The sequence below is a fragment of the Aspergillus wentii genome (assembly GCF_001890725.1).
Source record: "Aspergillus wentii DTO 134E9 unplaced genomic scaffold ASPWEscaffold_7, whole genome shotgun sequence".
Taxonomy (NCBI): domain Eukaryota; kingdom Fungi; phylum Ascomycota; class Eurotiomycetes; order Eurotiales; family Aspergillaceae; genus Aspergillus; species Aspergillus wentii.
In genome coordinates this window covers 1,906,300-1,927,911 of record NW_024467838.1, presented here as the reverse complement: position 1 = coordinate 1,927,911, position 21,612 = coordinate 1,906,300, and the positions used below count along the sequence as shown (strand labels likewise).

Sequence of the window (21,612 nt, the reverse complement as noted above, 5' to 3'; positions counted from 1 at the left end):
GGATAAGTCAGATCATAGCCAGGGTTGAGGATCATGGCGGTTGGTTCCTGACGATCGGGTCTCTTCTTTGGCTTCATTTTTGCCTTTGCTGTGAGTCGGTTTGAGTCGCCACGACTTAGCCACTATTGCCACTCATTTGAATCATCTAGATGATTCCGGATTTTCATTAATTATGCTCTATATTAATTAGTAGTAATTGATAGAATTTACTAGAAGATGTGTTGTACTGTGGTCTATACAAGAATAGAACGACCAGAATAACATCTGCGTCATCTATCAACAATCCAAATCATTGATACTATTAACTCCTCCAGACTAACCCTATCCAACATAGATCCAGCATAGACAGTTAGACACCTTACGGACTCCTCCTTAGTGAGAATGGAATCCTCCATCCATGCCTCGGTCGGCCTCTCCGCAAACTCGACTCCGCCCCCTTAAAGTGGATGCAAGTGCGGCCTCAACATCCGAACTGGTGTGGATATTCCTCAGATCATGGCCACCTAATCCAGTAATTCCTGTGGCTGATTCGTCGCACCTACGTATGTATCGGCGTCGATGACTTCTTTTCTAACCTTCCAAGCCTCTTTTGAATTCGGATGCCTTTGGCACTTGGATATCTTCATCCCACTCAGCCTCCCTCATGGTTTAATCTCCGATCCAATTGTGTTGCTGGGAATGTTGCTGTCTATTTGATCGCTTGGTCGGTGCTTCTTTCTTGACAGGGCTTGGAGTTTATGCAGTTATGCAATGTTGAGGATGATTGCATGAAGTTTATTCGGTTCGTCGCTACACGAATGCGAGAGCAGGGCTCATCTCGTCGTCTAGATGGATGGAACTGGGTCATATTCTCCTTTTGTCCATCGTGATAATGGTTCTGCCTGCTTATGCTATCATGCTTTGCTTTTTTATTCCTTCACCCCGAGACATAGCCCCGTTCATCTCATGGTCATCCCAACTCGAGCTGTCATCTTGCGAGTTGGTAGGAACAACGGATCCGCCCTCCGACAGGATGAAACTGTGTAATCATTCCAACTATGTTTAACGTCTCGCCTCATTTACAAGCTCTTAAAAACCCGGTAACGGTTCTCCAGAGCCCTTTGGGTCACTGGAATCCTTGGCGCCAATGCATCAAAGCCATGATTCACGCCAGGGTATACATGAAACTCGAGACTGATGTTGGCTGCTGCAATTCTCGCTGCGTAGGCTATGCTCTCATCGCGGAAGATATCCAACTCGCCCACATCGATATACGTCGGTGGCAATCCTTCCAGGCTCTTCGCTCGAGCGGGCGCCACGTACGGCGAGACATCGTCCTTGCCAATGCCATCTTCACCCAGCAAAGCCGACCAGGCAGTGATGTTGTCTGCGGCCGTCCAAGTCGCGAATTGCTCCACTTCAGGGTTAGGAATCGTGTTCCGATCATCCAACATGGGGTAGATCAGTATCTGTTTGGCCAGCGGCGGAGACAATCCTCGATCCCGGGCCAGAAGAGCCAACGCTGTAGCAAGATTCCCGCCCGCGCTTTCACCATACGTAGCGATTCTGCTACGGTCCACGGCAAACTTGTCGGCGTTCTCGTGCAGCCAAACCAGCCCCGCGTAGGCATCTTCCGTCTGATTACGATGTTCGGGGGCCAATCGGTAGTCAACCGAAAATATCTGCACACCCGTTTCCTGCACCATCAGGGACATAGGCTTGATGAACAGTTTGACATTGCCCTGAATCATACCACCGCCATGGGTGTGTAAAAGGGCGGGGCCCGGGGCAGCCTCAGGAGTCCAGCTCTTGGGAAAGAAGCGATAGACAGAAATGGTATGCCCATCGCTCGATTTGACTTGGTGGATAGTGTGTTGCACGTCGGAGACATCAGGAAGTGCTGCGAACAAAGCACCATAGGAGGCATCGAGATTATGCCGCCGCGTTTGGACATCGTGCACCGCCGGCTTTGGAGGTTTAAGGGCCTGAAACGGCACAAAAACTTTGGCGAAGTCAGGGTCCCAGCTGAGAGGCATTGTGGAGTTGCTAGAAAAGGCTTGGGAAGTGCGAGGGGGGCAATATCTGGTTGTTAGGTATAACTATAAACCCACAACTATTCTTCTAAAGGAGTTGTTGGGATGACTGAGGCTTAGATTGATGTTGTGGGCTGTGAGCCTCCAGGCCCAGAGAGCCCAAGCAAGGGGAACTTAAAGCCCAGGCAGTGAGGGACGAGGGGATTGATATGGGTCATACTGTTCCCTATTATTCGCCAGTAGACGAGTAGATCTCCCTTAAGGATCCATGCTAGCTCTCATCATGGTTTGTTGTTCCTCTCCAGATGGACTGCAGTGGAATGACTCGGATCTGGTCTCCATGACCAGGTCACCAGGTAGGCTGAAAGCAAAACCCCGTTAGGTGCACCCCCTCGGTTGAAAGAACCAGTATTATCGGCTCTGGATGGCATCATGAAAGTCAGATGGATTGGTAATGGAAGGCTATGTTGAGGTCTGATCTCGATTTCTTTGATTTACGGCCATTCTCGTTCTTGGCTTGGGTCTCTTTCTTGGTGGTTCTTTGTCTCTCATTGCATCCGTCTGTCCGTATGCTGCTTGCATATCGATCGGCAATCTGCGGCACACATGATCTCAAGCGACAGTGCAGAGTACATTGTACTCTGATATCCAGTATTCTTATAAATCACAATTCAATGAGATAAACCAAAAGACCTGAGAAGACTTGGTCAACTTAACGACGTAAAGATGAAGCTATATCGTATTCGGCCCGGCGTTGTTCCCCAACCCAATTGGGTAAGCGGTCAGGTGATGCCGGAATACTCGAAGGTTCTGTTTTTTTGGATCGGAAGAAGAGCTTCTCTTGACACCAACACTCCATCGTCACCACCCTCCCCTGTTAATCTACACCACAATCCCCTTCCCTCCCTATCACAATGTTCCAGAGAACTCTCCTTAGACAAAGCCAGGCCGTCCGGTCTTCGCTTTCCTTCCGTTATGCATCCACAGCGCCATTGGCCGCTCGTACGTCACGATTGCAATCACAGCTCCCTCAGTCCGCCCGGTTAGTTGTCCGCCAGCCCGCCAGCCGTTTCTACTCTACAGAGAACAAGGCCGAGGAGAAGGCAGGCGAAGAAGCCGCCGAGGCTGAGACCGCTGAAGACCCCGTTCGCAAGGAATTGGAGGAGAAGAAGAAGGAAGTTGTTGACATCAAGGTATTTACTCATTAGTTTTTCCGGCCTGCTCGGAAGTTTGATCCGGGGCGCCCATTGTCTTCGTTCAAGACTCAATTACAAATGCAATGCCCTGTACTAATTGATTCTTCAGGACAAATATGTCCGCTCCGTCGCCGACTTCCTCAACCTTCAGGAGCGCACCAAGCGCGACATGGACAACGCTCGCAACTTTGCTATCCAGAAGTTCGCCGTCGACCTCCTTGAGAGTCTTGACAACTTCGACCGTGCCCTGCTCGCGGTCCCCGCTGAAAAGCTCAGCGCCGCTCAGACCGAGGCCAACAAGGACTTGCTAGACCTTGTCACCGGCTTGAAGATGACCCAGAACATCCTCATGAGCTCTCTGAAGAAGCACGGCTTGGAGCAGTTCGACCCCAGCGTCCCTACTGAGGACGGCAAGGCGCAGAAGTTCGACCCCAACATGCACGAGGCCACCTTCCAGACCAAGGTCGAAGGTCTGGAGAACGGCGATGTCATGTTCGTCCAGAGCAAGGGTTTCAAGCTCAACGGAAGGGTCTTGAGAGTACGTTTTCTTTATCTAATATCCATAAGTCTTCCTGTCCTAACTGGTTTTTTCTAGGCCGCCAAGGTTGGTGTTGTCAAGAACGACTAAAAATCTCCGCAATATCCTCCGAACTGTCACCATAGACCGGCCACGCATTCGATTCAACCCTCCTGAATCTTCTCTAATCATGTTCTACCTGTATAATATACCAAACACTATTTTTATGACGAGAATCAAACTCACGGAACTTCGATTGGGCATGGGATGTCTGTTTTTCTTGGGAATCTCGTCTTGATCTTTTCCCTGACCAAATACCTCCATCTATGAACGCGTGTGTATGATATTTTCTTTTTCTCTGTGACGGAAGGCGTTCGGTTGTCTTCCTGTCGTGTTTCTGTTTTGTGCCCTGGGCAATTGCCCCAACTCTCACCTCCCAATTTTGTATATCATAACGCAATTCTTGGCGTCTTTTCCTTTTCATCCCCCAAAAGTGGTCTTTGTTCTGGAAGATTGGCATGGGAACAGGCGTGGATGACATTTGCATGGGAATTTGCATCATGTTTTCGTCTTGCGTCACTTAATGGATTGCCCTGGATTGGCACCTGGTCGTATAGGATGTTCAGATTAATAGATCTCTTGACGGCTTTACAATGTTTCTTGAGTAAATCGAGGTAGATCAAAGTTGAGATGACGTTCATATAATTACAAAGGATAAATACTCTACATATTTTTAAGACACATCGCACTTGTACAGTCGATCATCACCGCAATTCTACACTGAGCAGATCGACCAACTTTCCTCGGACCTTCTCGTGCAAATCATTAACCTCCTCATTAACCAATGTCCGCTCCAGACTCCGGTAGTTGATGCGGTAGCACATGCTCTTCCTGTGCGTCTTGGGATGAGTAAACTCGTCAATGAGCTGGACGTCTTCGACCAGATTACCCGCCATCTCACGGACAATCTCCATGACATCGTTCTCATGGACGGGCATGGCGCCGCCAGCGGCGCTACCGCTGCTGACGCTCGCGGAGGGTAACCAGAACGCCACGTCCTTGTAGCAAGCTGGGTATTTGGAGAAGGGCTCAAAGCGGGTGATTTGGCCGGCTTTGAACTGCGAGAGGAATCGCTCGTCGCGAGACCAGAAGAGACGAATGTCAGGAATGTTGAAGAGAAGCATGGCAATGCGTTCGAGACCGAGTCCGAATGCCCAGCCGATGCGGTGCGGTACGTCTGAGTTGTTCAAGAGGTTTTGTCTGATGATGCCGCAGCCTAGGACTTCGAGCCAGTCGCCTTGCCAGAAGACTTCGAGCTCCCAGGACGGACTTGTCCATGGGAAATAGGCCTCCACCCATCGAACTTTCAGGGGTTCGGGCTCAGCGCCGGCTGTGCTAGCTGCGGCTTTGCTTGCCTCGGTGAAGATCTTAATGACCATCTGCTCCAGCGATCGCTTGAGATGCGCGGCCATGGCCTCGGTCTCTTCTACGCTGTGTTGCCCGTCCTGGAGCGGGTTTCGTTCCGGGTGGAAGGTGGGGTTAGGATCCTCGACGGCAACGTCATGAGCCGGAATGCTGTTTACATCCTTCATAATCGCCGCGGCAGTTTCAGCCGAGTGCTTCAATGGCTCAGTCTCGGGGCGCTTCCACAGCCTAGCACCCTCCATCTGGTGAAAGACCGGGTAATGACTGCGGTCAATCGCATCTCTCCGGTACACATCTGCAACCAAGGTATATCCAACCTCCTCGGGGCGGGTCTTCTCATTGCGATTCATCTGCTGAAAGTACGCCTGCTCGTGGGCACTCGTATGCGTCCGCAGGACCGTTTTATCGTTTATGTAGTACGTGTCGGTACGACTGCGGCCGGGGTGGTCGAGAGGGAAGCCCAGGACATCGAAATTCAACTCAGTAGAAACAACTGGGTTTTGTTCGGAGTAGTTCCCGTAGATGGGTGTAGGGAATTGGCTTTCGATGAGCTTGCGTGTGATCGCGAGAGGATGGTTTTCGTCCAAGTACAACCGGCGACCAACGTGAGACAGAATCGTCTCCGGGGTGTTGGTCCATTCATCCTTTCTGTACGACTGGCCATTGATTATAGTACCATTTGCGCCGGTAGCTTTCTCGTCTGTCCTGCGGATAGCTGTAGAGCTCAAGGCTCTTCGGGGAACGGCCAGAGCATCCGGGCGATGCGAGAGCGGAATGCGAATGAGGCTTCTGCGGGGCGAAGCAATTGACCATCTAGCACTGTTGACGCGCAGGGCTCTGCCGGTGGCAAAGAGGCGCATTTTGAATGGTTCTGGCTCCAATGGAGCGTATATCGATTGCGATGCGAGGTATGCCAGCAAAAATAGCTGATGGTTTGCATGACCTTTTCGGGATGATTTCCAAACAGCCCCGGGCCGGTGAAATGAGTCGCCGATATAGAGAGCGTCTGGGCCCCAAGACCTTCCACCTTCCTTTGAACGAACCACTTCAACTCTTGACGAAGTACGAAGGATTGAAATCGCTCAGTTTCTAATCACAAAGAATACATATATTGAAATTTGGTCTGGGGATATCACTATCATGTCCTCCAACGCACTTATTCAAAACTAATCATGCAGATCTCTCATATACTCCTCTCACTTCCATCCTTGATCTTAATCTACGAATGCACACAAACAAGGTTAGATGCAGAGCTCACGGTATGTACTGCATGAACTAGCATATGGCTACGATGACTATCTACAAGGTACGCGTTTTACGGTTGGGGGATTTATTGGGAAGAACAAGTCAACCGGGGCTGTCATTGTACATCTCCGATTTTAAAACCGCCGTATTATATCTCGGTGGGTTTACATTCAACAGAATGCAGCCCTACCGAGGCGATCACGCATTTGGCATGGGCTTAAAAAGCCTGCCTTGGTTCAGCCTAGTTGTATTAAAAAAAAAAAAATTAAAATTAAAAAAAAAACTGGCTTTCCCTTTGGATCAGCGTGGTTATGAAAAACCCGCATCACCGCATGATCAGCATCGACTGGAAAGAAAAAAAAAACCCCCGTTGGAGAAAAAAGGATTATTAGCCCATGGCATGGTCGCTCTCCTTATTTGCCTCCCTGCCTGGCAGCCTATCATTGATTTTTGTCAGAGATTGTCTGCCTAATTTGAGGGTTTTGGCATCAGCACTTACACTGCCAGTTGGATTCGGTTTATGAGGCGGGATCTAGAGTGATTGTATTAGTGACATGATGACCATGTAGGGTAGGAATACTGAGATACCTGGCATCGTCACTCATCCCCTCCAGGAGAGTGAGGACCTGATCCTCCACATCAGGAGTCGGGCCAGCCGGGGCTTGATTGCCCTGTTCTTGGGCGTTTTCGGCTGGGGGAGTCCGAGCCTCTGGGGCCTGTTTTTCAATAGTATCAGTATACTGAATAATGATCAACTCCAGTCGTAAAACTCACCTGGTGACCGGGGGCAGGAGGGGCCTGCTGGCCGTGGTGTGCACCACCACCACTACCACCGCCACGACCGCCACGACCGCCACGACCACGACCGCGACCCCGATTGGCCACTCTTTCTTGGTATTGCTGTTATTGGTAAATCAACATGAGAACGCGTTGTAGGTATCAAGTGAAGAGATTGACTTACGGGCATGTACTGCTTTCCAGCAGAGAGGCGGTACCTGTACTCATGGCACTGGTTTTCCTTGTGTCCCCGTTTTTTGCAGCAGGGGCATCTCAGGCCGCGATTCCTCTGACCATGAAGGTTAGCCGTGTTGATTTCTGCTGCTTCTAGCATGAGTAAACGTACTTTTTTGATGCCTCCGCGGTCAGGGCCGCCACCACCACCCTTACCATCTCGACCAGCAGGAGGAGGGGGAGGAGGGGCAGGAGCGTTCATATTCATGGTGCGATTGTTGTTATTCATCTTGTTTTGTCTGGGAAAGGATTGGACTTAACTGGTTGTATTTAGAAGATGAGATTTGAACGAACAGATAGCTAGAAGCTGAGGAAGAGAGAGAAGGGAAAAGACAAAAGAGGGAAAGAAAGGAGAAGTAACAACAGAGAAAAGATAAGTCTTCAGGTCGCTTAGAATCAAATCAAGCTCTGCAGTCAAATCAAATCACACTCGCTTAGGCCATTTCATTCACTGCTCTGGGCTGCATACAAGCAGGAGACATGAGCAAATTAGTGGATACCCTGTAAGTTATTTTATCAAATAGTATCCGGGCTTTGTGTAGTGAATTGAAGCTCTCACACACTGGCCAAATCTGTCTGGATCCAGGCTTGTCCAGGTTGGATTCCAGATATCTGAAAGAGAGAAGTCTCTGTTGGCATATTAGACCTCTGTCTTTGTTCTTTTACGCTTCTATGTATCTTTCTACACGGAAGATAATGCAAAGCCTTTGTAGTGAAAACAATATATAGCATATCAAGTACTTCAATAGATGGGGTGAGGTTCATACAAAGTGCCATACGGAGCACATGGCGGTGGAAATTCAGCACGATCCGGTCCCTGTCCCTGTCTACTACTGTCAGACTTACTCCGTCCAGACTCCAGAGTAGATATCTACCAGCTAGTAGTACCTAGACTTTATTTTCCACGTAGCATCGTATCTAGTTAGCCGCCCAGCCACCAGGCTTCAGGTATTTTCAGAACCCGGTGAGCCAGAGGATAGTATGTATCAACGCTACCCAGGCCCCTAACATCCCAAATTGGAAGTTCTTCAATAACAGGCAGGGCTGGACTGAGAGAATATTTTGATCCATCGGGATATCCAGGTCTCATTGGCCAAAGATTGGCCACCGTATGTCTCGAAATTGCACCCCAGGAACCTGAAGGTAGTGTGGACTTATTACTTTTTAAAAAAATAAATAAATAAATAAAAGGGAAAGAAAGAAAGAAAGAAAGGCTTGAACGGGCAGTAGGTAGTTAGGTAAAATATACCTACCGAACAGCGTCTTTAAGTGTAAGACACCTAGTCACTATCTAGGTACCGTCAAATTCCAGATGTATACATTATCCATAGAATCAGATGGACTAATATTTGACCTAATAGGATGTCGATCATAAAGAGCCTGGTTTCAAAATCCTCCAGAGAATTGCCAGTAACAGTTGTAAGGTAGTACCTAGCAGACTTTTGCTTAGAATGCCAGATGCAAGTAAGGTAGGTGCCCAGCCCTAATACACGAGCCTTTGATCTGTTGGGGGAAAGAGGGGGGTTCTTTCCCTCTCTACCCTGTTTCTAACCACCAGACACCACCCTCTTCACGTCACACTTATCTCAACACTACCGGTTTCCCACGAGATATTTGAAGACAAAACTATAAGTTTCGGATTTTTTTTCCACCCAGGCGATACTAACAAAGGGACCAAACAAGACGAAAATGCCTGTTACGGCTCAAAGTTCTACTCAAAATCCAACCCTAGCTCTGAGAGACAGACTGAATACCCTGTCCGCAGAGATATCCAGTCGACAGTCCTCTGAGCTCTTGGATGAGGGTGCATTGAGTGATAACTTTCTAAGAACCCTTCAGATCGAGTGCATTCTCTTTGACTTTGAACAACTTGATAGTGAAGATGCTAAGCTTTCCCTTGAACCACCTGTTCTCCTTCGTCCAATCTCACTTGAGATAGCTGAGAAGCACCCTATAGACCCAAAATACGAGAGTCTCGAAGATCAAAAAACGTTGGAATTTCGAGACTACAATCCTCCTAAGGAATCCCAGGAATTTAAAAAAAACCGTCCTGGTGCCCTGAAGTCTGCGCAAGAAGTGTCGCGATTTACTTGTATGCTTGGGCCTTTAACCATTCTATGGCTGGCGAAACCTGGGCACGGTACCTGTCACTCGAAAGTGAACAGATCGGGTTAGTATCCAGTCCGCCTTTTCTTTTCTTTTCTTTTCTTTTCTTTTTTTTTTTTTTTTTTTTTCCCTACATTTGGACTGAAAAAGGGAAATATTGTTCTAGTTATCCGCACCCATTTTGGAGACATCGCTTGGAGGTTAACATGCACGGCCATTGCTGGGTCCCTGAGCCACTATATGAATATAATAAAGAATCCGGCACAGGCTACTATTACCCCCATGTCCATTTTGCAGGGATCCAATCTTGCAATGGAAAAGAAGACAGTATGGCATTGGGGGAGCTTAAATTGATTGTCGCGGTAATGCAGAATCGTGCCAGTCAGCTTAAGGTTGATGAGAATGAAGAAGAGCTTCCTGGACAGTACGAATTCCAGGATGAAAAAAGATTCCCTGTATGGACATAATATCTCAGCCCATGCATGATCTTTATGTGTGTCAAAAGGCTAACACGCTCTTTCTTTCATTAGGTCTTAATGACATCTTTCTTGGGCCCTCAACATGGACGCATCTTCTATGCCTGTATGGATGGCGAAAAACTCATAATCAGACAATCAAGGCTTTATAGCTTCGAGAAGAAAGAAAGCGCACCGTGGGATTTTTTCTCGCGCATTTTGCTCAGCTCTCCAGAGGTAGAGAAACACTGACTTCTGTAACTTGCTTTGCAGTTGCAGACCTAAGCCAACCTTGCACTTCACAAGGTTAGGTGAAGCCAGGAATATTTCATTCCTAGGCTGATCAACCAGCTTTAGGCTGACTAGATGGTTTAGTAGGGCACAAAACTAGTGCTTACATTTCTTCGACATTAGGAGAATTGCTGCAAATGAAAAAAAAAAAAAAAAAAAGTCAACCTTTATTGTTATTTCAATTTGCCAACGTAAACAGTAACATTAAGTAGTCATACAGTATGCGTATCTCTGTGATAAACATGATATAATTCTCACGCCCAACGCCTGGAGCTTTGTCATTGAAACGCCCTACATGAGAAAATATAATGGAAAAGATATTCTTCGTCGACTTCTCACACCTGAAGGCATAGCGATTCTGGCCAAGGCTGGTCATCTCCCTCCTCTTGATCTGAGAGATATCGAGGAACGAAGCAATGCAGATGTCTTTGCCAAGAGCATTGTTGTATTGCAGATCCTGTGGTTTGCATTGTAAGTGTTAGGAAGACTCGCCAAGAGGCTTCCAGTAACGCCACTTGAGACGCACACTGCCATTCACGTCGGTTGTGCAATTTTGGTCTACGTGATCTGGTTCAACAAACCTTACAATCTGACACAATCGACCCGGATACCTTACTGGATCGAAGACCGACGATATTGGTGCTCTATTCAACTTCCATGATATCTGCCGCGATCTCTATCCCAAGTTGTGTGTGATCAGTACAGGGTACAACGTATGGAATATTGGAAAGAGCGTGTTATCCAAGCATTTCGGGGAGCTTCCGGTTACGGTGCACCTCCGAGGCCTCCCGTCTTGAAGGCTTTGACTCAGCTGACAGAGAATTATGGCTCCGAGTCTGTCGAGATTGAAGGTCAGTGGGAAAGATAAACATATTCTACGGCCCATTGTTGAGATGCTGGTCAGAGGTTGAATCTACTAGAGGCCCCAGGCTGTTGTATCTTCCAGTCAATCCATGGGATTAATTTGAAGCTGTTGCGAAACAGCACCGAAAACTTCACCATCCGAACAATATGGGGTGGTTGGAGCCGTGATGTCAAGCATGGGCCTTCTCTGGGGAAAGGCGTCCATGTCCTTTTCAAAGTCCTATACGGTGGATGTCATCTTGCAGCATGGAACTCATTCTTTCCCACTCAAGCTGAACAGTGGGTATGGAGAGGTTCTGCCTTGTTTCTCACCATGGTCCCAATATGGGGAGCACTGTGGATTCTATGGTGGCAAGGCGTACGTTCACAGCGGAGGGCACTGTATCTGATCAAGGACGAGGAACTTGATATCATTGCAAGTCCGTTTTTCTTTACATTTTAGTCGCTTATACTTTGGCGAGATGTTTCTTTCTTGTTGAAGCTCTTATCAGTCTGCGGCTATTGCCTTCAGAAGCATACTTGACTGTTGATTGGCTATCATTCTTGCCTCATGCTTCCTGATACTATTTTATGGTTATCTAATTGCCTAGGTAATAAATTATGATCTCAATGACATTGTAGTTCTTGGAATGCCGTCCCTTGATCTACTCGGTCGAAAATATATACTCCGTCCCCTGTTGCTTGTCTGCATAACAACACCATCTGACTCTCATCATTTCGTAAATACCTCATACATCACATCATACATATATATCTCATATCATCTACTATATCGTCATCTCGGCCCCAACAAAAAGACACCGAGCCCAGCCCTTGCATCGCTGTCATTGGCCTCAGTGCGCCGTTAAATAACCGTATTACCGATACAGCCTAAGCAAAAACCGAGGCTCTGATTGGCTCATCGTCAGCCACCATCCCCCGCTGCAGCCTCTGATTGGCTCTGCGGCCTAGACCAGCCGAAATACCGCGGGCACTCGGAGCCCTGATCTATCTCCGGCCGGCCGTCTGGATTCTTATTAACCTGAAGTCTTTCGCTATCGTCAACCCTGTCTCTTCTCCGCCTTTGGGGTTAAAAAAAAAAAAAAGAAACTCTCCGCTCTCTTTCCTAGCTGGAATGCTCACATCTTGCTATACAAGATGGCAAGCAGCGCAAAGTTAGAAGTCTCGTCGTCGCAGCCTCCCCGGGCTGTGTCGTCGAAAAAACTGCATTATCCTTTTTGGTTTGGTGGTTCTGCTTCGTGCTTTGCCGCAACAGTGACACATCCGTTGGATCTTGGTAAGGCCCAATTCCCGATCCTCTTTGCCATTGACCCTCTTGGGAAACGCAAATCGGTGCTAACAATGATGTTACAGTGAAGGTATTTTCGTGTTCCATCTCGCGCTGCCCTTTTGCCAGTGGCGTTTCCCTTGTTTGTTCTGTGGCGCTGACCGACGACTCGATATGAAAAAAGGTCCGCTTGCAAACGCGCGCTCCAGGTGCTCCTACGAGCATGGTAGGCACGTTTGGCTATATTCTGAAAAATGATGGTTTCTTTGGATTGTACGGTGGGGTATGTACTGCGTTGAAAACCGCGACCTGTTGATTAGGGGTGCGGGTTTTTGGAAAAATCGTTCGCTCACAAACCGATCATGTAGCTCTCCGCAGCCCTCTTGCGACAGATCACCTACTCTACCACGCGATTCGGAATCTACGAAGAGCTTAAGTCGCAGTTCACATCGTCATCTTCACCCCCTGGTACTCTCACATTGATTGCCATGGCTTCTACGTCTGGTTTTATTGGAGGAATTGCAGGAAACCCGGCCGACGTTCTCAACGTGCGCATGCAGTCCGATGCTGCACTCCCTATCGAGAAGCGACGCAATTACAAGCACGCCTTTCACGGACTGGTTCAGATGACTCGCGATGAGGGTGCCGCGAGTTTGTTTCGCGGGGTGTGGCCCAATTCTACTCGAGCTGTGCTCATGACAACCTCGCAATTGGCGACATACGACACTTTCAAGCGCATCTGCATTGACAAGGCGGGAATGTCAGATAACCTCACGACACATTTTACCGCGTCTTTCATGGCCGGATTCGTGGCGACAACGGCTTGCAGCCCCGTGGACGTTATCAAGACTCGTGTGATGAGTGCATCTTCTGCAGAGAGCAGTGGCCACAGTCTCCTGGGTCTTCTGAAAGACATCACTCGCAAGGAAGGCCTCAAATGGGTCTTCCGGGGCTGGGTGCCCAGTTTCATCCGCCTGGGACCCCACACAATTGCAACATTCCTCTTCCTGGAGGAACACAAGAAGATCTACCGCAAACTGAAGGGCGTTCCAGAAGATGCCCCGAAGCGATAGATGTGTTCTTCTTTCCTTCTCGTTTTTTTGATGTACATGATTTCTGGCGGAGCATATTGAGGGCATCAAAAGTTTACTTTTTTTGTACATACGTTATATACATTGGGGGGTTTCTGTTCTTTTTATTTTGTTTATCTTTTTTGTCACCTTTGGCCCTTTCAGCTTCTGCGATGGTTGTTGAACAGCGCCAGGATACCCTGTCATTGGAATATTTCTTATCCGCATCATGGGACAGGCAGTCTGCGATTGTTCTGTTTTATCTTATGTGTGTTTAGACTTGCCGTGTGTTTTTTTTCTGCACAACGTGATCTGGACTGGGATTGGTGTGTAGCAGTGGACATATGCTGTGTTTCATTGCTATTTTTCTTGTTGGTTATGCGTTAAATCTAGAGTAGACTTTGATACATAGAATCTGCATAAGAATCTGCGAGCTTTTTTTTCGTCTAAGGTTGTTGTGTTTATTTTTATATTGATTGACACATACACTTCTACGACGTGGACTAGGTGTGTTGGCAGTGTTTTTGGACGTGGCATGATATATCGTGTCTGTTACTGGAATATTTGGATACATGGAGTAGTGATCATCGACATGAAATTACTCTGAAATCATGGCGATTGTTGAAATTTCAAGCCGTATCAAAATGTGGTCTGGGAATATACATTGAGAATGAATTCGGAGGTTGTGGGTGTTTATTTTATGAGATCGACTCTACATGATCGACTGCATGATAACGGTCGACAGAAAATCATGTGACTCAACCACCAATATAAGATGAGATTGAGGCACGACTACGACAAATTGATGCTTACAGAATCAAATCGCGTGCTCAATTGTTTTGGAAATACGGCGAGTCTATATACACCCACACCCTTGGCCTCCCCAAAAAAGAAATCAAGATGAATGGGGTTGTATTCCCGCTTGATCAGGTAGAGTACATGTTGAGTTGTCACAGTAAAACTTGAAAGTCAATCAACAATAGAAATTGAAGCATCTACCGGTCCAAGTGAACAGGGAAGTTGCCGGCCTCTGTAGGAAATGAGTCAGTAATTGATGGAATATCAAATTTCAGGCAAGTCACGTACCGCGTTGACCGTCCCATCTGTCAGTCCAGGCCTTGGGGCAAAGGGAGCGGAAAGCGTAGTAGAACTGGGACATTATTAGAAAAGGGCATTCAAATCCATATAATGTGACCTCTTGGAATATAATTCCAGGCAGAGAATTGGGAGAGACATACCTGGTGGCAGGGACGGAAGTCCTCACCCTTGGCGGTGGCACACTTGTGGTAGTCGACGTAGTTCTGCCAGCAGTGCTTGGTCCTGTAGAAAGTCAGTAATCGATAATCTTCTCGCAAGGGATAGAGTGCAATGGGACGAAGGAAACATACTGGTTCTGCTGGGGGAAACGGGCGTCATAACCTATGATACGGCAGACGTTGTCAACATTATTCGTGGGCACCACCGACCACAAAAATCTCGACCACGAAGGCACAGCGGGCGATGTAATCGATCAAAAACCTAGACAATACGTACCAGCTACGAGAAGTTAGCAATTGTCCCTAATTTGCAGCCATTGGACCTGGAAAAGATAAGTGGAGGAAAGCTCACCTGTCACGAACTTGAAGGGCTTGGTCTCCATAGGCTCATCGGGGTCGGCTTCAGGAATGGCACCCATTTTGGCTGAATAGAACAATAAAGCCTTTGAAAAGAAGTCTGGAGGGAAACGCGGGGTGGGATGAGGTCAAACTGGGGGTGGAGGGAAGAGAGGTCGCTCGGAAAGGAAGATGGGAGGTTTGCGCTCACCCGTGAAGCTGTGAAGCCGGAAGTGGCCGCGGGCGGTCTAGCGAGCCACTCATGCGGCAAGATTTCCTAAACACCCGAACTACTGAAACCTCCCTTTGAACGTCTCGAGCTCCCGTCGCCACGTCCGATTCCCATCCCACCACCACTCCTACCTCCAGGAAACGTCCTTTCCTCTCACCATGTATCCCACCACCATCTTGAGGATGCAGGCCTCGCGTCCTTTGTACCACCCCTCTCCTGTGAGTTTCCTATGCCCCGTGGCTCGGGTGTGAAAATGCTTGGCAGGAATATCAGTGCTAACGTCTGTTTGCAGAAGGAGAACCAAAGTGGTATGAGCCCTTTGAGAATCACAATTGATGATGAGGCTACACTCAATGCTTGACAATTATACTGATCTCCATGACCAGCGCACACCATCTCCCAGCGTCTGCGCACCTTGAAGCGTATTCCCCCAGAGTTGATTCCTCTCGGTATGTTAAAGGCCTTTGCCATCCAAGATAAGACTACGATTGTCTAACCGGTTTATCTCATGAATACAGGTGTTGTCCTTGGGTATGTTATTTAAATATTTGCATCTATTTGAGCGATCAGACATGGAATTCTCGCGTCTCAATAATTTGTGCATGTGCTGACCTCACCATTACAGCGTTGCCGTCGGAGCCGCCATCTACTCCAGCACCAAGAAGCTCATGACCGACAAGACCCTGCGTCTCTACCGCAACAAGCCTGAGGACCGCGAGCACTAAAATGTACCATGACATTTCTTTGAGTTGCAATGGGCGATCCTTCATCGGAAATTGTACGAGGGATCTGTATTATTCACGGAAAAGCCGGGTGTCGTGGAATAAAAGAGAAAAGAACAACAATCAGGCTCGGAATTGGAGCGCGTGTATATAGTACGGCTTTGAATGGAGGGTTCTGATGGGGTAATATTGCAATATTACGGTCGCCTGGTGCTCTTTCTTGCTTTTTTCATTCGGTTCTCTGTTGGTGTTTATTCGGGCTTAGGTCCTGCAACATCCAGCTCTTCCAGTCCTTGCATTGGGTCTTGAGGACGGTCGCTTGCTGCCATTCTAGCCTGCTCTTCCGCAAGCTTATCCTCCTCACTAACTGCGTATTTGGCCAAGTAGCCCTCCTACATTCATAGGTCAGTAAGAACTCTGCCAGTGCCAACAATAAGCCTCGTAAATGTATGCCCACCTGTTCCCAGATCGCTGTCTTGCTACCCAATCCTTCATTGCTATCCTTCTGTGGCTTGGCCGCAGCAACCTTTATCGTGCGCCCGTAAAGCTCGCTTCCATCCATGTTATCGATCGCTTCCTTCGCATCTTGAGGCAGGTCAAACTCCACATAGCCGAATCCGCGATGCAGTTCCGCCGAACCGGGAACGTCGGGTTTGGGGAGCGTGATATCAACGACTTCGCCGAAGGGGACAAAAGCCTCCGCCAGAGTATGGACGGTCACGGCCTGGTCGAGACCCCCCACATAGACGGTGCTTTTCAGGCGAGCTGTTTCGCTCATGATGTCGCAGTAGAGCAGATAGGATTACCGCTGACGTATTCACCGAGCCATAGAGATATAGAAACAAGATAAGAAAAGACCAGGGAGAAAAGGCCTATTCGGTGGAAGCACGAGCTTTCATCTTGTCTTCCTCTCTTCTGCTCTCTTTCTCCCATTTCTGGGACCGCCCGCCTGATATCACGTGGATCAGGCCTCGGGGGTGGTTTTGGCGAGGCCCAACTGGGTTTAGGGCCGGTCCCCCCCAGTCCCGCCAGGAGGACACTTGGTTGCTTGGATCCCGCAGTTTGGCTGTTGCTTCATCGTCGAGGGCTTCGATCATTACGTGCATGTACCTCTCGGTTCAGGATTAGAGAGGGAAGCTGTTCTTTTTCATCTTATTATACTGTTTTTTCCTTTTGATGAGCCCCTCTGTCAGACTGTCTTGAGTCTGGATATCTCCTAAACTATACTCATTTATTTCCCTCTGCTATCAGCATGGTGCGTCTGAGGGAGATCCCCCGGACGGCCACCTTTGCTTGGTCGCCTGGTGCGCAATCGCCATTGATTGCTACCGGAACTCGAGCTGGCGCCGTTGATGTCGATTTCTCGAACGAAACATGTCTTGAGCTCTGGGATCTGGACTTAAGTCGCCAGGATGCCAGTGAGGAGCTGCAGCCTTTGGCCAAGATTGGCACCGACTCTGGGTATGTCTTTGAACTGGAGACTTACTGGTCATTCATGCACAAACAACAGGATTCTGACTGCATAAATTTTATAGCTTTAACGACCTTGCGTGGACAGAATCCGAAGATAACTCCCGCGGAGTGATCGCCGGTGGTTTGGAAAATGGATCGTTGGATCTGTGGGATGCTGACAAGCTGATCGGTGGCTCGAGGTTCGTCATATACAACAATACTGGAAGGATAATGTTCAATTGACTGATGGATTGAAAGTGATGCGTTGATGTCGAGGACAACCAAACACTCAGGGGCAATCAAAGCTCTCCAGTTCAACCCCAAGCACTCCAACCTCCTTGCTACCGGAGGTGCAAAGGGAGAGGTAACTTTTCCTTTATGAGACAGCATTAGGAATGTCTTTATCTAACCTACATCTTCCACAGCTTTACGTCTCCGATCTCAACAATATCGCAAACCCATTCCGTCTCGGAAGCGCCGCAGCCCGGGCCGACGACATCGAATGTTTGGACTGGAACAAGAAGGTCGCGCATATTTTGGTCACTGGTAGCAGTGCAGGTTTTGTCACTGTATGGGATGTCAAGACAAAGAAGGAGAGTTTGACTCTCAACAACATGGGCCGGAAAGCCGTTAGCGCTGTTGCTTGGGACCCTGAAAAGGTAAGACTTCTTACACGTTCTATAGGACCTGCTAGATTTCTGACATTGGTATAGCCAACAAAACTTGTCACTTCGACACCCCTCGAATCTGACCCTCTGATCTGCGTTTGGGATCTCCGAAATTCCCATGCCCCAGAAAGGGTAAGCCCGAACCTTCGACGATAAAACAGACGGTATCTCTAAACTGACCGATCGCATATAGACACTTAGAGGCCATGAATCCGGCGTATTGTCACTGTCGTGGTGTGACCAGGACCCCGACCTCCTTCTGTCGTCCGGAAAGGATAACCGTACGCTTTGCTGGAACCCCCAAACTGGACAGGCCTATGGAGAATTCCCTGTCGTCACCAACTGGACCTTCCAGACTCGCTGGAACCCTCACAATCCCAACTTCTTTGCCACTGCTTCATTTGACGGAAGAATTTCGGTCCAGACTATTCAGAACACCAGCACTGAAACTGCCCAGGCCATTGCCGATCAGAACCAGGCACTCGATGGTGAGGACTTCTTCGCCAAGGCACAGAGTCAGCCTCAGGTTTCCAACTTCTCCTTGCCGAAGGCACCTAAATGGCTTGAGAGACCATGCGGAGCCTCTTTTGGCTTCGGTGGTAGGGTGATTTCTTTTGGCGCAGGCGAAAAGGGCAGCCGCGCCTCGAAGGTCAAGATCACTCCATTTGAAGCCGACGAGGCCGTAGGAAATGCCACCGAGACCTTTGAGAACGCCCTCAAGGAAGGCGATCTCCGAACTATCTGCGAAGCACGAGCTACAGATGCGGCCAGCGACGAGGAGAAGGCTGACTGGAAGGTTATTGAGGCATTGCTTTCCGACAACCCAAGGAAAGGTCTTGTGGGATACCTTGGCTTCCAGGATGAGGCTGCCGATGAGGCTGCTGATGGATTGGCCAAACTGGGCTTGAACAAGGAGGAAGAAACCAAGGAAGAAACTAACGGAGAATCGGAGAAAGAACCCCAACCCCGCGCAACGGGAGGAAAGAAGCACAAACGCATACAATCGATTTTTGATACCAACCCTGAAGCCGACAGCTTCTTGTCTGACCTAGCCGCATCAAAAGGAGCCAAGACCAACAATCCGTTCCAGATCTTCAACGGTTCCGAATCTGAAGCCGAGAAGGGAATCACCAGGGCCCTTCTGCTCGGAGATTTCGAAAGGGCTCTTGACGTGGCTTTGCAGGAGGATCGGATGTCCGATGCCTTCATGATTGCTATCTCCGGAGGCCAGAAATGCATTGATAAGGCCAAAGAGCACTATTTTGCGAAGCAGGCCGGTGGTCCTAACTACATGCGCTTGCTCGCATCTATCGTTGGCAAGAATCTTTGGGATGTTGTCCACAACGCTGATCTGTCCAACTGGAAGGAAGTTATGGCAACCCTGTGCACATTCGCTGACGACAAGGAGTTTGCAGACCTCTGTGACGCTCTTGGTGACCGGTTAGAAGAACAAATTCGGGTCTCGGATGACAAGAGCGCCCGCAAGGATGCCTCCTTCTGCTTCTTGGCTGGTTCTAAGTTGGAGAAGGTGGTTGGTATCTGGATCGAAGAGCTCCGTGAAAATGAGCAGAAAGGCATTGAGACTGCTACTGACAACTCCTCGTTCTCAATTCATGTTCGTGCCCTACAAGGCTTGATCGAGAAGGTGACCATCTTCCGCCAGGTCACCAACTTCCAAGACACGGAACGCACCAAGGAAGCGGACTGGAAGCTGGGTAACCTGTATGACAAGTACATTGAGTACGCTGATGTCGTTGCTACACATGGACGACTGCAAATTGCTCAGAAATACCTCGACCTCGTTCCCGAGAAGCACCCCGAGGCCGAAATCGCAAGAAGCCGCATCCAGCTCGCAATGAGACAAGCAGCACCTCAGAGACAACAGGCGGCTGTTCCTGCGGCCAGAACCACCTCCAAGCCTCTGCCACAGCCCAACGCATACCAACCCCAGACAACTTTCTCACCGGCTGCACCAGTTGCTGCTCCCCAGAATCCCTATGCTCGTTCGGTTGCCTCTCCGCCCCAGCCAGTCAACCCCTATGCCCCGGCTGCAGCTGCAGCGGCGCCGTTGCCGACGAACCCTTATGCTCCTCCAACTGCCGCTGCACCACCAGCAAACCCATATGCCTCCATCGCTACCGGCGGCGGTTACACTCCCTCAGGATACCAGCCTACACAGGCGCCAGCATATGGTGCTCAACCACTTGGTGGTTCTGTTCCTCCTCCCCCTCGTGCATCTAACCAATCCCCTGCTGCTACTGTCACCACATACACCACTGCCACAAACCTCCCCGCATGGAATGACTTGCCGGAGGACTTCACAAAAGCGAAGCCCCCGACATCACGCAGAGGAACCCCTGCTGCTGCTGCCATCAGCTCGCCCTTCCCGAACCAGTCCCCGACTCTTACTCAAGGGCCTCCGCCAACCGGACCTCCCACCCAGAGGGCACCCTCCGTTCCACCTCCGCCAAAGGGCACCGCGCCTCCCCCGCGAATGACTTCGCCGCCTTCAGTGGTCCCTCCTCCGCCCTCTTCGATCCAGCAAGGACCTCCTCCCCCTGCCAACCCCTACGCTTCTCTGCCAGGATCCCCACCGATGGCCTCCACCATGGGTGTGCCAGCACCAATTCCTCGCGGACCCTCTCCCTACAATGCCCCACCGTCAATGCCACCGCCGTCTAACCGATACGCTCCAAGCCCGGCAGCCCAAGCGCCAAGCCCGCAGCTCCAGACTCGGGCAGCTGTGCCTCCCCCGCCCCAGGCAGGTGTTTCTCCATATGCGCCCCAGCAGCCTTTGCAGCCGATGGTAGGAAATCAATATGCTCCTAGCCCTCCTCCGTCGGCCCCGCAAGCTGTGCCGCCTCCCCCTCAGGGTCCTGGCTCCCGCCCAAGCACCGCCTCCTCGCAGAGAAAGACTGCACCGGCACCTCCCAAATACCGTGAGTAATGTCTTCCTACTCTTATTAGAACCACGCTAATCTTTATTTCAAAGCACCTGGTGACCGCTCCCACATCTCGTCTGACGCAATGCCCATTTTTGAGGTCCTCTCGTCGGAAATGCAACGCGTCAAGTCCCGTGCGCCAACCTCTTTCAAGGCCCAGGTTGACGATGCAGAACGCCGGTTGAACATTCTCTTCGACCACCTTAACAACGACGATCTGCTTCGGCCAAACACTGTTGCAGACATGACCCAATTGGCGCACGCCATCCAAGCTCGTGACTATGCGTCAGCACAAACAATTCATGTCAACATCATGGCAAACCGGACAGATGAGTGCGGCAACTGGATGGTAGGTTATCTTCCTCATATAAAACATGACTCGAATGAGACTAATATTATTAAAACAGGTTGGTGTGAAGCGTCTTATTAGCATGAGCAGAGCTACCCCATAAGTGAAAAGTGACGGAATACTCTTTTGAGGGATCGTGAGTTTTGGGGTGTTTGGGCGGACTGATTTCTGTTCTGTCCTATACTCGTCATAGCCA

At 49.3% G+C, this 21,612-nt stretch overlaps 12 protein-coding genes across 12 annotated transcripts; 7 read left to right on the top strand and 5 right to left on the bottom strand.

Moving 5' to 3' along the window:
• Window positions 1-1,058: 1,058 nt before the first annotated feature.
• On the bottom strand, window positions 1,059-2,015 carry ASPWEDRAFT_54033 (alpha/beta hydrolase; the record flags this gene model as incomplete). The annotated part of the gene is made up of 1 exon (XM_040837998.1): window positions 1,059-2,015. The coding sequence occupies one exon, from the start codon at window positions 2,013-2,015 to the stop codon at window positions 1,059-1,061; it is 957 nt and encodes a 318-aa protein (XP_040686103.1).
• A 911-nt stretch (window positions 2,016-2,926) lies between these two features.
• On the top strand, window positions 2,927-3,836 carry grpE (mitochondrial nucleotide exchange factor MGE1; the record flags this gene model as incomplete). Its single annotated transcript, XM_040828779.1, has 3 exons — window positions 2,927-3,205; window positions 3,318-3,746; window positions 3,804-3,836. The coding sequence occupies 3 exons, from the start codon at window positions 2,927-2,929 to the stop codon at window positions 3,834-3,836; spliced, it is 741 nt and encodes a 246-aa protein (XP_040686102.1).
• Window positions 3,837-4,489: 653 nt separating this feature from the next.
• Window positions 4,490-6,010, bottom strand: ASPWEDRAFT_116590 (phenylalanine--tRNA ligase; the record flags this gene model as incomplete). The annotated part of the gene is made up of 1 exon (XM_040828667.1): window positions 4,490-6,010. The coding sequence occupies one exon, from the start codon at window positions 6,008-6,010 to the stop codon at window positions 4,490-4,492; it is 1,521 nt and encodes a 506-aa protein (XP_040686101.1).
• A 773-nt stretch (window positions 6,011-6,783) lies between these two features.
• ASPWEDRAFT_31325 (uncharacterized protein) lies at window positions 6,784-7,635 on the bottom strand (the record flags this gene model as incomplete). Its single annotated transcript, XM_040833535.1, has 5 exons — window positions 6,784-6,832; window positions 6,895-6,927; window positions 6,984-7,111; window positions 7,170-7,295; window positions 7,357-7,635. 5 exons carry the CDS (start codon window positions 7,633-7,635, stop codon window positions 6,784-6,786), a joined length of 615 nt encoding a protein of 204 aa, XP_040686100.1.
• A 1,248-nt stretch (window positions 7,636-8,883) lies between these two features.
• Window positions 8,884-9,775, top strand: ASPWEDRAFT_663611 (uncharacterized protein). Its single transcript, XM_040838845.1, has one exon. The coding sequence runs from the start codon at window positions 9,096-9,098 to the stop codon at window positions 9,579-9,581; it is 486 nt and encodes a 161-aa protein (XP_040686099.1). The 5' UTR covers window positions 8,884-9,095; the 3' UTR covers window positions 9,582-9,775.
• Window positions 9,552-10,510, top strand: ASPWEDRAFT_44534 (uncharacterized protein). Its single transcript, XM_040836285.1, has 3 exons — window positions 9,552-9,576; window positions 9,679-9,967; window positions 10,043-10,510. Exons 2-3 carry the CDS (start codon window positions 9,719-9,721, stop codon window positions 10,217-10,219), a joined length of 426 nt encoding a protein of 141 aa, XP_040686098.1. The 5' UTR covers window positions 9,552-9,576; window positions 9,679-9,718; the 3' UTR covers window positions 10,220-10,510.
• Window positions 10,511-10,858: 348 nt separating this feature from the next.
• Window positions 10,859-11,642, top strand: ASPWEDRAFT_663625 (uncharacterized protein). Its single transcript, XM_040838846.1, has 2 exons — window positions 10,859-11,109; window positions 11,163-11,642. The coding sequence occupies exons 1-2, from the start codon at window positions 11,083-11,085 to the stop codon at window positions 11,562-11,564; spliced, it is 429 nt and encodes a 142-aa protein (XP_040686097.1). The 5' UTR covers window positions 10,859-11,082; the 3' UTR covers window positions 11,565-11,642.
• A 535-nt stretch (window positions 11,643-12,177) lies between these two features.
• On the top strand, window positions 12,178-13,649 carry ASPWEDRAFT_663394 (putative mitochondrial dicarboxylate carrier). The gene is made up of 4 exons (XM_040838842.1): window positions 12,178-12,398; window positions 12,476-12,480; window positions 12,574-12,672; window positions 12,758-13,649. The coding sequence occupies exons 1-4, from the start codon at window positions 12,260-12,262 to the stop codon at window positions 13,460-13,462; spliced, it is 948 nt and encodes a 315-aa protein (XP_040686096.1). The 5' UTR covers window positions 12,178-12,259; the 3' UTR covers window positions 13,463-13,649.
• A 621-nt stretch (window positions 13,650-14,270) lies between these two features.
• On the bottom strand, window positions 14,271-15,192 carry ASPWEDRAFT_186592 (cytochrome c oxidase subunit VIb). Its single transcript, XM_040832138.1, has 5 exons — window positions 15,068-15,192; window positions 14,848-14,878; window positions 14,698-14,779; window positions 14,546-14,609; window positions 14,271-14,489 (listed from the first exon to the last, which is right to left on the bottom strand). The coding sequence occupies exons 1-5, from the start codon at window positions 15,132-15,134 to the stop codon at window positions 14,455-14,457; spliced, it is 279 nt and encodes a 92-aa protein (XP_040686095.1). The 5' UTR covers window positions 15,135-15,192; the 3' UTR covers window positions 14,271-14,454.
• A 249-nt stretch (window positions 15,193-15,441) lies between these two features.
• Window positions 15,442-16,008, top strand: ASPWEDRAFT_175695 (uncharacterized protein; the record flags this gene model as incomplete). Its single annotated transcript, XM_040831400.1, has 5 exons — window positions 15,442-15,501; window positions 15,576-15,591; window positions 15,670-15,732; window positions 15,802-15,814; window positions 15,909-16,008. 5 exons carry the CDS (start codon window positions 15,442-15,444, stop codon window positions 16,006-16,008), a joined length of 252 nt encoding a protein of 83 aa, XP_040686094.1.
• A 248-nt stretch (window positions 16,009-16,256) lies between these two features.
• ASPWEDRAFT_31322 (RNA-binding protein) lies at window positions 16,257-16,783 on the bottom strand (the record flags this gene model as incomplete). Its single annotated transcript, XM_040833534.1, has 2 exons — window positions 16,257-16,397; window positions 16,463-16,783. 2 exons carry the CDS (start codon window positions 16,781-16,783, stop codon window positions 16,257-16,259), a joined length of 462 nt encoding a protein of 153 aa, XP_040686093.1.
• Window positions 16,784-17,257: 474 nt separating this feature from the next.
• sec31 (putative protein transport protein (SEC31)) lies at window positions 17,258-21,519 on the top strand (the record flags this gene model as incomplete). The annotated part of the gene is made up of 8 exons (XM_040837997.1): window positions 17,258-17,466; window positions 17,541-17,657; window positions 17,716-17,821; window positions 17,883-18,116; window positions 18,171-18,257; window positions 18,319-21,064; window positions 21,118-21,416; window positions 21,475-21,519. 8 exons carry the CDS (start codon window positions 17,258-17,260, stop codon window positions 21,517-21,519), a joined length of 3,843 nt encoding a protein of 1,280 aa, XP_040686092.1.
• Window positions 21,520-21,612: the final 93 nt, after the last annotated feature.

Coding starts and splice junctions, on each gene's coding strand:
- ASPWEDRAFT_663625 (XM_040838846.1), top strand. CDS start 11,083: ATGGCTCCGAGTCTGTCGAGATTGAAG. Junction 11,110..11,162: donor CGAGTCTGTCGAGATTGAAG/GTCAGTGGGAAA, acceptor GATGCTGGTCAG/AGGTTGAATCTACTAGAGGC.
- ASPWEDRAFT_663394 (XM_040838842.1), top strand. CDS start 12,260: ATGGCAAGCAGCGCAAAGTTAGAAGTCTCGTCGTCGCAGCCTCCCCGG. Junction 12,673..12,757: donor TCTTTGGATTGTACGGTGGG/GTATGTACTGCG, acceptor CCGATCATGTAG/CTCTCCGCAGCCCTCTTGCG.
- ASPWEDRAFT_186592 (XM_040832138.1), bottom strand. CDS start 15,134: ATGGGTGCCATTCCTGAAGCCGACCCCGATGAGCCTATGGAGACCAAG. Junction 14,879..15,067: donor GCCCTTCAAGTTCGTGACAG/GTGAGCTTTCCT, acceptor GCCGTATCATAG/GTTATGACGCCCGTTTCCCC. Junction 14,780..14,847: donor CGTTTCCCCCAGCAGAACCA/GTATGTTTCCTT, acceptor GACTTTCTACAG/GACCAAGCACTGCTGGCAGA.
- ASPWEDRAFT_44534 (XM_040836285.1), top strand. CDS start 9,719: ATGCACGGCCATTGCTGGGTCCCTGAGCCACTATATGAATATAATAAA. Junction 9,968..10,042: donor AGGATGAAAAAAGATTCCCT/GTATGGACATAA, acceptor TTCTTTCATTAG/GTCTTAATGACATCTTTCTT.
- ASPWEDRAFT_663611 (XM_040838845.1), top strand. CDS start 9,096: ATGCCTGTTACGGCTCAAAGTTCTACTCAAAATCCAACCCTAGCTCTG.